At 36.2% G+C, this 13,075-nt stretch overlaps 1 protein-coding gene across 3 annotated transcripts in view; it reads right to left on the bottom strand.

Annotated features, from left to right (window-relative positions):
* DMD (dystrophin) overlaps positions 1 to 13,075 on the bottom strand; it is a 734,955-nt gene that overhangs the window by 220,848 nt on the left and 501,032 nt on the right. For all 3 annotated transcript variants that reach the window (XM_008577619.1, XM_008577628.1, XM_008577636.1), the window contains one exon: positions 5,871 to 5,949. In XM_008577619.1, the coding sequence (XP_008575841.1) occupies positions 5,871 to 5,949 (79 nt within the window). The remainder of the gene's footprint in view (positions 1 to 5,870; positions 5,950 to 13,075) is intronic.

The raw sequence follows: 13,075 nt of genomic DNA, 5'->3' as shown, positions 1-13,075 counted from the left end.
CATTAGTTGCACAAACAGCTATCAAGCTCTTATAATGTGCAAAACACTAACTTTCAGGAAAACCATCCATGAAAACCATCTTCGGAAAGGAGAGGAACTACTTACACTGACAATTAAATGCAAGAGAATGAGTGATATTTTCATGACTAGTTTGACTCTAATAAGCATATACTAAGTTATACTATCAAGTTGATAGTAATAATGACACTAATCACTAATGCTAATGCTATTAGCAAGCACTTATATAGTACTTACTATGTGCCAGGCACTGCTTGAAGAGTTTTACATAGATTAATTATTTGATCTTCACTGTAACAGTATGAGTTTATACTACTATATTCCATTGAATTCAAGACCCCACTGGTTGTAAGACGCACTCTGATTTCAGAGCTGTTAAAACATGGGTGAAAAAGAGTGTCTTAAAATTGCTAAAATATGTTACTATTATCCCCATTTTAAAGATAAAGGATAAAAAGATTAAGTATCTGAGCCAGTGTTTGAACCTAGTCATCTAGTTTTACAGCTTTTACTCTTAACCAATATTCTACACCATTGATTAGGCAACCTTTGGACCAGAGGTGTTGAGAGAAAAATTCAGGCTCTGTAAATCAACTTAATATGAGCCAGACTAAGAAGACCAGAAGAGAGAAAAATCTCTGGCAATACCAGATGGACTAGATAGTCATTGGCCTGGGTATTTATTCTTAATGGGTAAGGCAATATGAGGTATGGCTTGGAAGTCTAGAAACTGGGTTCCAATCCTAGATCTATTATAACCATCTTTGTGACCTCAGTCATGTTATTAGATCTTTCTGCACCTATTTTGTTATCTGTAAAATAAAGAAAGAGCTGGAGTAATTCAGTGTCTCTCAAACTTTTTTGACTGCCACCCACCAAAGGGAAAAATTTTATTTATAAATTGTGATCTAGCACATGCAAGCACACACACACACACACACACACACACACATCTATCTGAAGAACCAAAGTGTCAAAACGACACCTAACCTTGCTTGCATAATGTACTCTGATATTTTCTAATGTGTTTCATTCCATTCCATCCCATTAAAAATTTGTTGGTTGCAAGTCATTAAACAGATTTCAGGATTCACTAATGAGCCACACCTTAGAATTTGAAAACTACTCTATAAGATACTCTCTAAGCTTCTCTCCAGTTAGAAAATTCCACAGCATAAGGGGACTCCTGGGGTGGAGATAGGGGTTGGGCTGGGGCTGGAAACTTCTGGAAAGACAGTTGACCCTTTTGCCTTATAAATACTCATTTTGTTTTTAATTAGATCACATTCTTCAGCAGAAAATTCTTGTCATTAAACCATTTGGCACATACCACTTTAGGGCAAACATTCACTGTGTTCTGTGGCATGTTTAATGAGAAATTAATTGGTGCCTGAAAAAGACTTCCAGAGTCAAATAAATATGGAGAGTAGCTACAGACTCTTTATTTTCCTTTTAGAGTATCAAAGCATAATAAAATCTCCAAGAATTCCAACAGGAAAGAAACTTGCTTATCTTTATAACCTGGTGTTTTTCCAATCTTACTGACCCCCAAACTATTTCTTCAAGGGACAGTTATTAAAATCTTACAGAACTGAGGAAACTGGCTTGGAAAAATATTCTTTTAGGAAATTCTAGAACTTGTAAAATATTAAGACACCATAGATACTTTTCACTGTCATAGAAAGATTTTTGCCCTTGTCCAAATATATAGTTAACTTTCTTGGTAAGAAAAGTAAAATTTAGAACAGAAGCCCAGTGGATTGAGAAATCAAACAGAAAAAATTCTTAAATTCTTAAAAATAATAAAAGAAGGACAATATTCAGACTACTATGCCAATGATATACTACAGTACTTTTTAAAATCACTGACATGTGAAGAGACTGACACTGTGCCTACAGAATTATATATATTTATAGTATATATATATGTATATATATATATACACAAAATATACATTTTATAACAACTTTAATAATAATTTTATAGTAAATTATATTTATAATTTTAAAAAATTACACTATTAGAATTTCTCCTTTTTCTTGGCTTAAGTGGCAGAAGTCAATTAGGAGTGGCAGAGTATTAAAACAAGAATTCAAGGCCAGCTAGTATCTATCAATGGATAAAGGTCATTTTTAACAATGTTTTTCTTTTCTCATTTTCTCCCAGATCTAAGATAAAAGAAACAACTTCTTTAACAAGTAGATATTGGGCCACCAAGAAGAAAAAGTGAATACTTTTTTTAGTAAAAGTCTTCCTCTCTCTACTGATAAAAAACATTGTAATGTAATTTTCAAAGAGGAGGGTGTGTGTGTGTGTGTGTGTGTGTGTGTGTGTGTGTGTGTGTGTGTGTGTGTAAGAGAGGGTTTAAGGAGCAGAGAGAGACAGAAAGACAGTAGCACTTTTTTTGTGTGTGGGGAAGGGCAGTTAATGTCTCACCTTTATTTTTCTTTTCTTTGTAATTTCTAAGCTTCAGAAATCACCCTATTATTACTCCTTGTAACCCAGAAGCAAATCACTAAACATGTATCAATTCAAACTCATTTAATATGATCTTAGTGAAAATTTTCAAGTATATTTTTATTTATTTGGGAGAAAGCTGTTTTTTTTATTCGACACAATTTAATAACAAGTAAGTGACTTCAGAAATACCCTGCCTCAAATGTGGTTTTAATGGCACATGTGATTTCTTGTGCAACTTTCTAGAGGTTAGTTTGGCAACACACATGAAAAGCCTTACAAATGTAAACATCCTTTAACATAGCAATTCCACTTTTTGGCATTTATCTTGTAGATAGAATCTGAGATGTCTGTAAAGTTGTACAACAAATGTTGGTCATAATGCTGGATATAACAGTAAAAATTTTAAAATAATTTTAATATAGAGCAATTCAGAATTGTCTTGACAAATTTGGTACAGCCACAGGAGGGAATACTAGACAGCCATTAAAAAAGTTACTCTGTAGAAGAATATTTAAACACACAAAAATATTTTAAAGATAGTTCTAAAGGGAAAAAGCAGGTGATAAAACTGCAGATGATAAAACCATATTTTCATCCCTTCTTGGTTGAAAAGAAAAAAGAGAACCTGGACACACACACACACACACACACACACACACACACACACACACACACACACACCTAAAGAAAGACAGAAAGTAGATCAAATTTCTGGTAATAGTTATCTCTGAGTAATGGGATTATGGATGCTTTTCCTTTTCCTGTTTGTGCTCTCTGCTTTCCAAATTTTCCTTGATGAGCTGATACTACCTTTGTAATTTAAAACAAGACAACATAAATAAATAAACACACAAACAAATAAAGAGTGGTGGTGGGGGGGGGAAGAAGACAGAATAATCACAAAAATTCCTTGAATTATTTAAGTCAAGTGAACAGATATGTTATGGCAGGGAGGGGAGGGGGTGGAGAGGAATGGGTAGAGGGGCCTGAAAATCAACTACAGTGTATATTGGGGAGTAAAATAAAAATAAATAAATAAATAAATAAAAAGACAACATAAAGAAACAATCCATCTTTAGTCTCACTGTCCCATCTCTTAAATATTCCTTAAACCAAAATGGTATTATTTTATATCCATAAGCAAAGCTTTTAAGCATATATTGATATTCCACATGGACAGCCAAGAGACTGGTGACATCTAGGGTGGGCTCTATTCAAGCAGCTACATCAATCTCTCCATGAGTGTTCGCGTCTGCAGGCCTGACCTTTTTGGAATGGATACTGATGTGATGTGGTTTGAAAGGTGTGAGGATATACCACCTGCCCCCTCAAAGTTCTTCCCTCACAGCTTAGAGCTTATGGCTGACATTCTGCCACCAGAGAGCTGTTCCTCAGGCTTATGGCTTTTCACCCTTTAATAAAATGCAAATAACCCAGGAGAAGTTCACATTAAACTTTACCTGTCACCTGGGTTAAATAAGCCGAATAGGTTTTAATGGGGAAGACATGGGAATTGGGGTGGGGGGAGGTAGAGAAAAAGAAAGTGTGAATGAATATACATGGTGTCTGAGGAGTAATTAATATTCATAATAGTAATATTTTTATTTATGGTTTATGAGTCACTTAGGAGCATGTTATCACATTTAATCTCAATTAAATAGAATTGAATGGCTGTCATCAAGGTGAGTTAAGCAGACCAGAGATTTGGAAAAATACAGAAGCAAAATCTGCAGCCTTTATCATTTTTTCTAGAGTCATTCCTAAAAGCCACAATCCCACTCATTTAGATACATTGCTTTAACTTGCTCCTTTTTTTCTTGGCAACTCCTACGCATGTGTAACATTGTCCAAATAACTAAACTGCATGCAGATAATAGGGTTAGAACCAGTCAAGAAAAGAAAATTTCTTACTTAATCCATTATTGATGTATAACAAAAAGATAGGACCAACACCTTCTAGGAATTTTTGTTCTAAAAGACAACGGCCAATTGGAGATATGCATGAACACATCTAGTCAAATACTTAAAGTATTTGTGAACATGGATCTTTTTATTAACCCATGGAGAATGGCGAAGAAAGGAAAGAACCAGAAAATGGCAAGAAAAGAATGTGGCAGAAGAATGAAGGGAGATCATATAGAATTACTTCTTCTCTATAAAATATATAAATTAAGTACAGTGTAGTGGTTAAAAACCCAGACTCTGGAGTTGACTTCTTAGGTTGGAATCCTGGCTCTTTTACCTACTAGCTGTGCGAGTGTGTGCCTCCACTTTTTTTTTTCCTTTCATCACCTTTATTTTATTTTATTTTATTTTAATTTATCTATATGCGACGTAGTTGATTTTCCCATCCCTTTACCAATTCCTCTTACCCCCTTCCCTCTTCCCCCTCCCCCACATCAACATCATATCTGTTCACTTGTCTCAGCAAGTTCAAGGAATTGTTGTGATTGTTGTGTCATCTTCCCCCTCCCCACCCTGGCCTCCACATTCTCATCATTAAAATAGATACAATAATGGTACCTACCTCATGAGGTTGCTACAAGGATTAAATTAGTTAATATTTGTAACATTGCCAGGCACAAAGTAATTAATTGCCTTAAAATGATGGTTAAAACTTCATACATACTCATACATGACCAGAAGGAAATACATCAAAATGCTAACAGATGTCAATTCCATGGGGTGGAAGTATGGCTTTTTAAATGCCAAAACATTCAACATCTATACTTTTATAATCAAAGAAAGAATGGTATAAATTAACAATGTTAATTACAGGAAAACAGATGCTTGCCAAGTCAATATGCATTGTTATTAGATTAATAGGATGTTCCAATACTTAAACTTTCAGTTATCTAAGGCTATTCCTCTTAGTATTAATTATAAAAATATAATTAGTAAAATAGTAAAACTGGCAAATAAAAAGAATGAGTAGAGGTCAAGGACAAAAGGATAAGAATAATTAGGGAAAGAAAACGCCATAGGCTGAGGTTCCAACTTGGAGGCAGGGAGTATTTAATGATGTATATAGAGATAAAGAATTATAGAGTCACAGCAACATATATTGAAGGATCATGCCATAATTACACGATATCATAATTATCAGCTTTATGGACTGAACTGATACAGGCAAAAATAAAAGCTCAAAAATATTAATAAAGTTAGCGCTTGAGAATGCATTGTGGAAACAACTATGCATTAGCTGAAGACTGGACAGAATGATCTAATTGGCCCTCGTCTTCCGAACCTTCTGAGTTTATCCACCAAGTTCTAGTTCAGGATGATTTATGCCTACACTGCATCTGGCAGAGATGATTGTAATTCAACTCTTAATTCTTAGCTACCAAGATGCATTGAAGAGGTTAAGTGATGGAAGCTGGAAATGACTTACTGGAAAGGAAGTGCTGGGACGCCGGGCCAAAGTCCCTGTGGGCTTCATGCAGCTGCCTGATGCGGTCCTCGACGGCCACCTGAGAAAAAAAGGAGAGAAATGATTTTCTCTCATCATATATAATGAGGAACAATTAAACAATGTATTATTTTTTGGTAAGATCTTTTAGGTTTCTAAGGCTAAGAGCACTAAAGCAACAATTCATAACGCTGGTTTTAATATCCACTTGCCGCATATGGTCTCCGAGACCCATTTTTACTAAACCAAGGCCAAACACAAAGGATTTCCTTTCTTGACAATGTTAAAATGAGATTTTTTACCCTCTACTCATTGGCACCCAGAAATGAACTACTGCCTCAATTAGTACCATCAAAAAACGCAAAGTCTAAATCTTCCACAAAAAGGTGAGGGAGGCTGTCATTTGGTAGTACTTTAGGTGACTAAAGGATCTCAGAAATGACATATATTTTGTCTTTTAGCCTTAGTCTGTTATTTTTGACTAATGTTTTTTAGAATTAATATTGATCAATAATTAATGGACCACTGAATGATATTTAATTACTGATAATTAATAAGTAACCAATAGTAAATTAATACAAAAGTACAGGCAAGGTTTAAATTTGGGGTAGTATAAGGTGGGTAGTGATATGAAAGAAATTTTCAGATTTCAGGGGACTTGGAAATTACTGAGAAATACACCTTTACGCAGCATGGAGTAAAAATTGCCATTCTTTTTTTTCCTATTAGTTTTTTCTATAATATATTGACACAGTGTCCTGTCAGCTTACTGAATTCCATTCTTGGTAGAAAAGAAAGGAAGAATTTTATGGGTGAAATGGTGCACTTTGTCATCTGGTACTTTGCCACACCATATTAGTGGTGGTCCCAGGCATCTTAGCTCTATAACTCTGGATCTTGATTTGGCTGTAAACAGTCCATGCTAAACTAGGGGTTGGTCAGAGCTTGCCCAGAGCCACCAGAACTCAGGAAGGTTTGTTCCTATGGTATGGAGAATTCTCAAGAGGTAAAATTGATTGATTTTTGGTGGGGGAGCTGGCCAGCGCCAGGATCCGAACCCTTCAACCTTGGTGTTACAACACTCTTTAACCAACTGAGCTAACCAGGCAGCCCTAGATCTTAATCTCATTGGAAAAGTGGCTCAAATGGTCTGGTCTAAAGCCAACTCTGACCTAATTTCAATTAAGTGCCTAGAGTGGATACAGAACAATCTTCTTTTTTCATTCTCTCTCTAGCCTTGCCCATCTTTGCTTAGACCAAACGAAGCAAGTGGGGATTCCAAAAGATGCAGAATTTGCTTCATTTTTACGCACGCAAAAGCAGGAGGGACATTCCAAATGTACCTTCCCAGCTTTATGGCCCTGCACTCGCAGCCCAACTCCACGAGCTAAGCCCACCAAGCTACCTGCTTATCTTGCTGTATTCTAGTATAACACTTGTGTGACTTCTTCATGCCACTCCTTCTCTCTGGAATGCTCTTACTCCCCTTCTCTCCCAGCTCAAGGCTGGGAGTGTTTACATCTTTGCTTTCCCACCTCCCAGGTGAGAATTAATGGCTTCCTTAGCACGCTTACAGCACATGGTTTATACTGGGAGCACTTCTATCACATCGTCCATTTTAGTTATATGGACATGAGTATCTATCTCCTGGAATAGACTGTAAACTCCTTGAAAGCAGGGACTGTTCCTTGCTTTTCCCTGCATGGCCCCCCCTCAACCCCACCAACTTCTGCAAGATACACTGAACCCTGCACATAGTAAGTGGTAGTGAATATTTTTTTCTTTTTCTTTTTTTTCTTTAGCTTTTGTTTATTTGTTTTTCTTTTTTTATTGGTTATTAATATTCAGGAAATACAAAGCTGATTGTCACCCCTCCATGGAATACTACTCTGCCATAAAAAAGAATGAAATTCTCCCATTTGCAAAAACATGGATGAGCCTGGAGAAACTTATGTTGGGTAGCAAATATTTGTTTAATGATTAGCTGACCAAAAGAATGGATAAATGAGTAACTATTGTGTGTGTGTGTGTATGTGTGTGTGTGAGAGAGAGAGAGAGAGGGAGAGAGAGAGAGAGAGAGAGAGAGAGAGAGAGAGAGAGAGAGAGAGAGAGAGAGGAAGGGCAAATAAAAAATACCCACTGATGCTGACTACATGTCTGTGATGATTACTTCCGTGTGTCAGCATGACTGTGCCTTGGGGTGCTCAGGTTAAACATTATTTCTGGGAGTGCCTGCCAGGGTGTTTTTTGGATGAGATTAGCATTTGAATCAGTGGATTCAGTAAAGCAGATGGCCCTCCCTGATGTGGGTGGGCATCACCTGATCAGTTGATGGTCTGAACAGAACAAAAAGGCATGGTGTGGTGTTGTTGTTGTTCCCCCTGACTGCCTGCTTGAGCAGGGACATCAGTTTTCTTCTGCCCTTGAACTGGGATTTACACCATCAGCTTCCCAGGTTCTCATGCCTTCAGACTCAGAATGGGATTACCCAGCCAGCTTTCCTGGGTCTCCAGCTTGCAAACAGCAGATCATGGGACTTTTCAGCTCCATAATCATTGTGAGCTAACATTTACTAATAAATCCACACACACACACACACACACACACATCTCCTATTGGTTCTGTTTCTCTGGAGAACTCTGACTATTACAATGCCCCTTGGTAAACTATTCTAATTTTAACTTTCCTTATCAGTAAAATGTAAACAATGATACGACCTGCCTCATAAAGTTTTTGTGGGAATTAAGCAAGATAATATACATAAAGTGTTTAGCCTAGTTTCTTTCACGCGGTAAATTGCTCAATAAATGTTAGCAGCTACAGTTATTGTTGCTATTATGGTTAATAAATAGAGAGGAATAGGTTATAATGTGCAGGGCACTCCATACAATATAAAAAATGTCTCATATTTATTAAGTACTATGTGCATGACAATTTGAATTAACTTATTTAATCTTCACAGTGATTCTTTTTTTTGTATTGGTTATGAATATTCATGGAGTACAAAGCTGACTGTCACCACTCGTGCCCAAGATGCGATGGCCAGATCCATACTGGCAGCATGCCAATTCTTCACAGTGATTCTCTGATAGGAGTTAATATTATCCCCCCATTTCACTGATGTAGAAACTGAAGCATGAGAGGTTAAAAACAAAACGCAGCAAAACTTGCCTCAGCTCAAGTCATTAGTAAAGTGGTAGAGCCAGGATTCAAACTCACTCAGTTTGGCTCTTGCTTTTAATTTCTATCCTGGAGATTAAAGTTGAAAAAAAGTATTTTATAGATATCTAGTAAGTCATTGGCTTTTTGAATTGATAAAGGGCCACGAAAATCAACTACATTGTATGTTGATAAATTTAAAAATAATTAAATATAAAAAATTAGAAATAAAAAAAAGAAAAAAAAATTATTTATTTTCCAATTAATTTATCGAATGCAGACCAAATCAGGTGCGTACATCTATAGAACTTTAGTTGTCAATATATTTTATGACCCAAAGCAAGAATGGTCTTAAAGAATGTGATACCAGATTATAGTAGAGAAGGGTTGTAGAAGAACACATGCAAATGAATGTTTGAATATGTAATTGCTTCTAAATTCAGAATGGGTCATTTCAGGAGCAAATCAATCCAGAGATGAATGTGAAAGTTTGGGGGTGGGGAGGAGAGGAGGGAATGCCATATGGGAGTGGACACTAATGGGAAATCTTTTCACATACCGAGAAAGAGATCCCAAAGGACGGTGATATGACTGTGTCACTGGTGTGTCCTCTGGTCATAATGTTAATAGGGACCACACAGATGCAGCATCTGAGTTTATTATAGGCCCTAATCCTTCTTATACAAAGAGGACTCTAGCTGTGCTTTCCAGTGTATACCCAATATTGTCAAGAGCTTAAAATGAGATCGAAGTGAATCTCCGTCCCTATAACTCAAGCTTAAGAAAATGCACTAGAGCAAAACAAAAATTAAAAATGCATCATGGAATGATATGAATATTCAGGAAATAGTTTTAAAATAACTAAAGAATTAAGTATAAAATATTTCTTTTCAGAAATTATTATTGGAGAATGGTATTATGTGAATTATATGCACAACTGACTAAAGAAATAATTTTAAGAAAAAGAAAACTTGAAGGCAACCAGTGTTCTCACAAGCTTTAGCTACCTAGTCACAAAGCACTTTATTCCATGAGCAATTATGCAAGGAAATGAAATTTGATAAATTTTTGAACCATTAGACCTTTCTAACTGGCTGTGTTTTTAACCACTATAACGTAGAATATACAAACCAGGAAGCAAAACCCAGAAATTTTACACCAGCACCTTGCCTTTTCAGTTATTTGTTCACTCTGTAAGTATTTATCAATACTGAAAGGGATATGCAAAAACAAATGCTATAGTCTCTGATCTTTGGAAGCATAAAGGGTTGGAGGTGAGGAATGGCGAGAAGCCAAGGCAAGGCATGGGGCAGCAGAATACTGGTGTTGAAGTCAGTGAGATGCAATTAACTGGGTATGTTGGAAGCAGATCTTGCCAAACAAGGCTTTCCGTACTCCAGGGCTCAAAATTTACCTCTTCGGCCAAGGCAACCACTGAAGATTTCTGTGAGGTGAATCACTATTTTAGAGGAAAGTTGGGTTTTAGGAAGATTAGTCTACCAGCATGGGGTAAAACACATTGAAAGGGGATGCTGAGGCTGAGATTAGTTAGAGGCTATTGCAATTGACTAGACTTGGAATGATATGCATTGGGATGTAGACTGTGTTGCCCAAAATGTAAAAGAAAGTACATAGTAAGAGGTATTTTTAAAAAAGGTAAAACTATCCAATTTGATGCTGGAGATTAATTCTTTTTTTTTTTTTTTTTCCTTTTGGCAGCTGGCTGGTAAGGTGATCTGACCCCTAGACCTTGGTGTCATCAGCACCACGTTCTAACCAACTGAGGTAACTGGCCAGCCCTGGAGAATAATTTTTGAAGAAGCAAATAAACTCCTAGATTTAAAATATGGAAGACTGGGAGAATGGAATATTGCTGATGGAAATATGAAAATCAGAAGGGAGAGGAATGGCATATGTGTGTATGAATTCATTTGCAACGTAATGAATTTGACACAATTACAAAACCTTTAACTGGAGATGTCATGTATAGCCAGTTAGAGATGGACAACCTGTCTCAGTCATTAAAGGAAGGGAAGGAAAGTGAGAAAAAAGGGGATAGGAGTGAGCTTTGGAAGGTGAGCCAAATAAGAAGAGCAAATGGAATTTAAATAGAACTATTTAAAGAGACAAAAAGAGCCCAATTTCCTCTGAATTAATAGGCCATACCTCTGTTTCCTTTTATATAAAGTAATACAAGTATAACATCTTTTTGGAAGCATACATCCTGTTTCTACTATTAGGCCATAGATCATGAAAGCTTAGAACTGGAAGCAACCTTATCTATTGATATATGAGGGTCTATTCTTTAGAACTACCCCAGATGGGCAGAAAACTGCCATCTGGTCCATGAGTACTCATAATCTAGTTTGCAGCAATTCGGTTAAAGCATGGCAGAAGAAAAAAGGTCTTTTTTATATGCTCCATGAAGCCAGTGACATATATTTCTTTCCCTACTATACCCCATTAATGACACAGTAGCTGACATATAGCAGGTGCTAAATTAATATTATATGAATGAATTAATGTACAGTCTATGCATGGATCTTCACCATAACAATTACATTTTAAATGAATAATTTCTTTTTCAAGATTCCTGACACTAATTTTTAGAAAAACTTCCCTCTTCTTCCCTCCCTCTTTTCCTCCCTCCCTCCCTTCCTCCCTTCCTTCCTTTTTTCCATTTTTGATGATCAAAGTAAAAAAAAAATTAGGTTAATTTTGCCTATAATACTAGATTAAAAAGTTAAAGCAATAATTTATAAAACAAATCAAAAGCCTAAATCTCCTCCATATTTGTTTTAGTCTAATTTTTAAACAATTGTATTTGAGAGCTCTGAGGACTGTATATTATTCTCCTTTGCCTTCTCATTTCATATGAGTTCTGTAGACAGTTTACTATTTGCAGACACCTCCCTTCTTTTGCTCCAGTAAGAAATATCTCTACATTCATTCAAAGGATATGTTCTACAATGCAAGTTCCTTGTCCCCAAAGACAAAGACCTTATCTGTCTTGCTCACAATTTAGCACAGTGCCTAGTACGTAGCAGATGCTCAATAAATACTCGATAAATAAATGAATGAAAGATTTTTAAGTTCCTGTTATCTGTTAGGCTCTGTGCTGAGCATGAATATGGTAGACTTGAAAGTGTGATTTTGGGGATAATGAATGAGCACCAAGTTATCTAACTAAATTTATAACACACTCTTAATTCCCAGCTGTGACTGCTTCCCAAAGCTTAGTTCATTGCTCTGTATATTTTGAAGGATATCTTTATTTCATTTTTTTCTTCAAAATTGCTTTAAATAAGCCAACCCCCCCCCCCCAAAAAAAAGAGAGAAAAAGGACATATAACAATATTGTGGTGCTTAGGAATGATTTCAAATAAATTTACTTAAATGTAAATGTTGGTTACTTAACTTTGTTTTTCTCAAGGGCTCCCACTTTTTCTTTTGACCTATCAGCTAATTACTTTTAAGTTTCTATCTTTACTAGAGGTTTAGGAGAGCCAAGGATTACCTCCTGATGTGGAAATACATTGCTAGACGATGTAATTTTTTCCTAGTGCCCAGGCGTTCTGACTGCTACTACATAGATAAATCGTGTTTACTCCAGTCTAGGGAAAAGATCTAACTAGGCACGTACATTTCGATTTTCTGGCTCTCAGCTTGCTTAGACCCTTGATAAATGTCCATGGGCATGCAAGAACCAGACTTCACACCTACACTAATGAGCCTATTAAAAACAAAAGCCCAAACCAAAAACTCTTCCTGTGCTGTGACGCTAGTGAATAAAGCAGACACATGCACACAAATGATTCTTTATAGTCTACTCATGTGTTCTTGTCTTGAAATTTTGCTGTTTGCAGTTTTCTGTGTGCATGTGTCTGTGCTGGGAGAGGGCCTTTATAATTTATTCTTACTTCCAAATCCTTACGTGCAACACTCATAAATCCATGGCCAAAGCATTATCCTGGAAACTCTTCTGAGACTTATTACAGTTTTAGGTAAAATCCTTTTAACTAATTGTA

The sequence above is a fragment of the Galeopterus variegatus genome, unplaced genomic scaffold, assembly GCF_000696425.1.
Source record: "Galeopterus variegatus unplaced genomic scaffold, G_variegatus-3.0.2 Scaffold69, whole genome shotgun sequence".
Classification (NCBI taxonomy): Eukaryota; Metazoa; Chordata; class Mammalia; order Dermoptera; family Cynocephalidae; genus Galeopterus; species Galeopterus variegatus.
Note: the sequence above shows the minus strand (reverse complement) of the source record. Positions and strands in the feature narration are given on the sequence as shown.